At 35.7% G+C, this 2,861-nt stretch overlaps 1 protein-coding gene across 1 annotated transcript; it reads right to left on the reverse strand.

Moving 5' to 3' along the window:
* Positions 1–260: 260 nt before the first annotated feature.
* LOC118734978 lies at positions 261–2,394 on the reverse strand. Its single transcript, XM_036464604.1, has 3 exons — positions 2,116–2,394; positions 1,952–2,060; positions 261–936 (listed from the first exon to the last, which is right to left on the reverse strand). Exons 1-3 carry the CDS (start codon positions 2,178–2,180, stop codon positions 658–660), a joined length of 453 nt encoding a protein of 150 aa, XP_036320497.1. The 5' UTR covers positions 2,181–2,394; the 3' UTR covers positions 261–657.
* Between the last annotated feature and the right edge of the window lie 467 nt (positions 2,395–2,861).

Raw genomic sequence — 2,861 nt, forward strand, 5'->3', positions numbered from 1 at the left:
ATTTAACGCTCTTCACTTTTTAAATAAAAATGAGAAGCCTGTTGACCTGGTAAGTAAATTTGTTTTAAAGATTTCCTTGAATTCTACTCATACTCTAGTGAATACCTAGTTATAAAGGTGGAAAGAAAAGAAATTAGTATGTAGATTGTCTGTTGTTTTAAGTGAAAACTTTTATTATTCTTTTTTTTCATATACATAAGTGATAAAAATTGAGTGGCAAAAGTTAGCATCTATATTCGTCATTGTAATATTTGCACATCTTGTTGAATTTCGCGCCGAACTGCTTTGTACGGTGGTTAATTGAAAATTATACTCATTGGAATTTGGTGCCTGATAATTAGAATCTTTTCCCATTAAATAATTGTGCAGATAACAACAAGCTGCTGTCACTTTTGCGGCTTTCTGCGGGCTGAGACTTATGGCTTTCTGGAAAACTCCAAATTTATTGGCGAGGATACCAAACGCACACTCAATGACACATCTAGCCTTCGATAACCGTTTATTAAACAATTGCTCTTCTTGTGATACTCTTTTTTGAGGATAAGGCTTCATAAAGTTAGGGCCTAGCGCGAAAGCTTCGTCTCCTATAAAAACATATGGGAATGATTCCGAGGTGTTTGGCGATGGTGTCCATTCCGGTATATTTAAACGATTTTGTTACAAACGCTCCCAGAATTTAGTGTAAAACAAGACACCACCATCAGACACGCGTCCATTGCATCCAATATCAACCATGACAAATTCATTTTTAGCATTCGCAATAGCCGTAAGAACGATACTGTATGTTCCTTTATAGTTATAATATAGCGCTCCCGAACCATTTGGACGCTTTATTTTTACGTGTTTCCCGTCAACTGCGCCGATGCAGTTATAAAAATTATGTAATACACGAAATTCATCAGAAACACTTCTCCACTCTTCTGCTGTACTAGGCATCTAAAAAAAGAAATTTGAAATCCATTTTATAAATAAAATATAAAATTAACTCTCAGTTTCACCAATCAATTTTAAAATTTATCAGACCGTTAAAATTTAAAATGACAAATTTTCCGAACTACATTTTAAATTTTAACAGGCTGATAATTTTAAAATTTATTGGTGCAAACGGGCATAAATGTAAAGAATTAAAATCAATTTTATTAATTAACAATAATTTTCTTTCCTTCAGAACCAGGTAGAATCGCAAAATGTGGACGAATTGGTGCAAGTTGAGGAACAGACAAATAGAGAGGACTTATCTAACACTTCCTTTTCATCTATTAGCGAGTTGGCTCCTCCTCGGAAAAACAAAAAAATTGTGCAGTGGGTAAACAAAACGAGCTAATTGAAACGGCATTATACTGGAGTGAAAAATTAGAGCATCTTAATCCAACGCAGCGTATGCTAGCTGAAAAAGGAATTAATGATATTTTATTTGAAGCAGAACTGGGTAACTTGAGACGTAACTCTGTTAAAATAATTGTATATCCAGACGCTTGCAACACGGATGTGTCATCAGCTCCGACACCAGAACCCACAATGTATAATCAATTACCACCATTACCACGTTTTTCTGAATCATCACCGCAACCAGATATTAAAGCTATTCGAGTCCAAAGACCGCCACCTATTTATGTACCACCGCCAACACCTTCAACAGACTCCAATTTTGGAATGCCTCTGCAGAGTGGATATATAACACCTAACTACCCACATACTCCGTCTCCTATTCTATCTTCGCAATCTAGTTTTTCCTCGCAATTGCCTCCAAGTGGCCAAGCTAATATACAATACTGAAGTAGGTGCCACTGAAGAAATACAAAGCACAGAGGAATACTCACTAAGATCTCTTTTTTCATCATTCCCTGGCAACTAAAATTATTACATAAATCATATGTATTTATTTGCACAGTTTTCTAAATAAATTATAACAAAATACCATATGTACATGTGTATCATTTAGTACACTTACTTTAATGCAGTTTCGAAGAGCGTATATCAAAGCTTCACATGTGTCCATGATCGCTTCGCTTATTGCTTGCCGCGACATAATCGCTGTATACCGCACCTGCTTAAAGTAGCTGTAAAATAATCACAATAAGTTGTGAACAAATATCATTAGATTTGGGTACATACCTTCCTGTTGCTAAATAATGCAAAGTCACCGCCAGTTTTTCTTTTGGCGAAATTGCAGCTCTCATAACTGTATCTTGCTTAGTTATATATGGGCTGATTAATTCAAGAATATGGTCGAAACTTTCAGTGGAGATCCGAAAGTAATTTTCGTAGTCGCTTAATTCCTTGCAAAGTCGAATCGAATCCAATAATCTCAAATGAGTGTACCTATGCCGCTCCAGGTACCATCTTCGACTACAATACTTCCTCTTTGTTTCTTTTTTTTAATGAAAATGCCAGTAATATGGCTAAACACGCTTTTTTTGAAGTTTCTTGCATTTTTCTTATTTAAAAACGACTTGCACAGTTCAAAAGTTTGATACTGGATCGCGATCCATATTGATCGTGAGACAGGGCCCGATAGATTTCATTTTCAATTGATTTCCATATGACCATTGGATTTGGGTTACTTCCTCTGTCGACTGGTCGATTAATTCTCTTATTCCTAATTCGCTCTCCCATTCGTCATTCGTCTTGCCAATTACCTTTCGAATTACGAAATTCGCCATACAAAATTTTGAGAGCGAATTACCTCATTTGTAGGTAATTCAGATCGAATTACCATGCGAATGACGACGAATCGGTGCCTTCTCTAATATTTATCGGAAATATTTCGAAGTTTTCACCGGCCTGGTCCCATTTGCTGGCACTTTTTCTAGTTGTAGAATAACATTAATAAAATATTTATCTATACTTCTATACTCTAT

The sequence above is a fragment of the Rhagoletis pomonella genome, unplaced genomic scaffold (genome assembly GCF_013731165.1).
Source record: "Rhagoletis pomonella isolate Grant_MI unplaced genomic scaffold, Rhpom_1.0 Rhpom_scaffold_00001, whole genome shotgun sequence".
Classification (NCBI taxonomy): Eukaryota; Metazoa; Arthropoda; class Insecta; order Diptera; family Tephritidae; genus Rhagoletis; species Rhagoletis pomonella.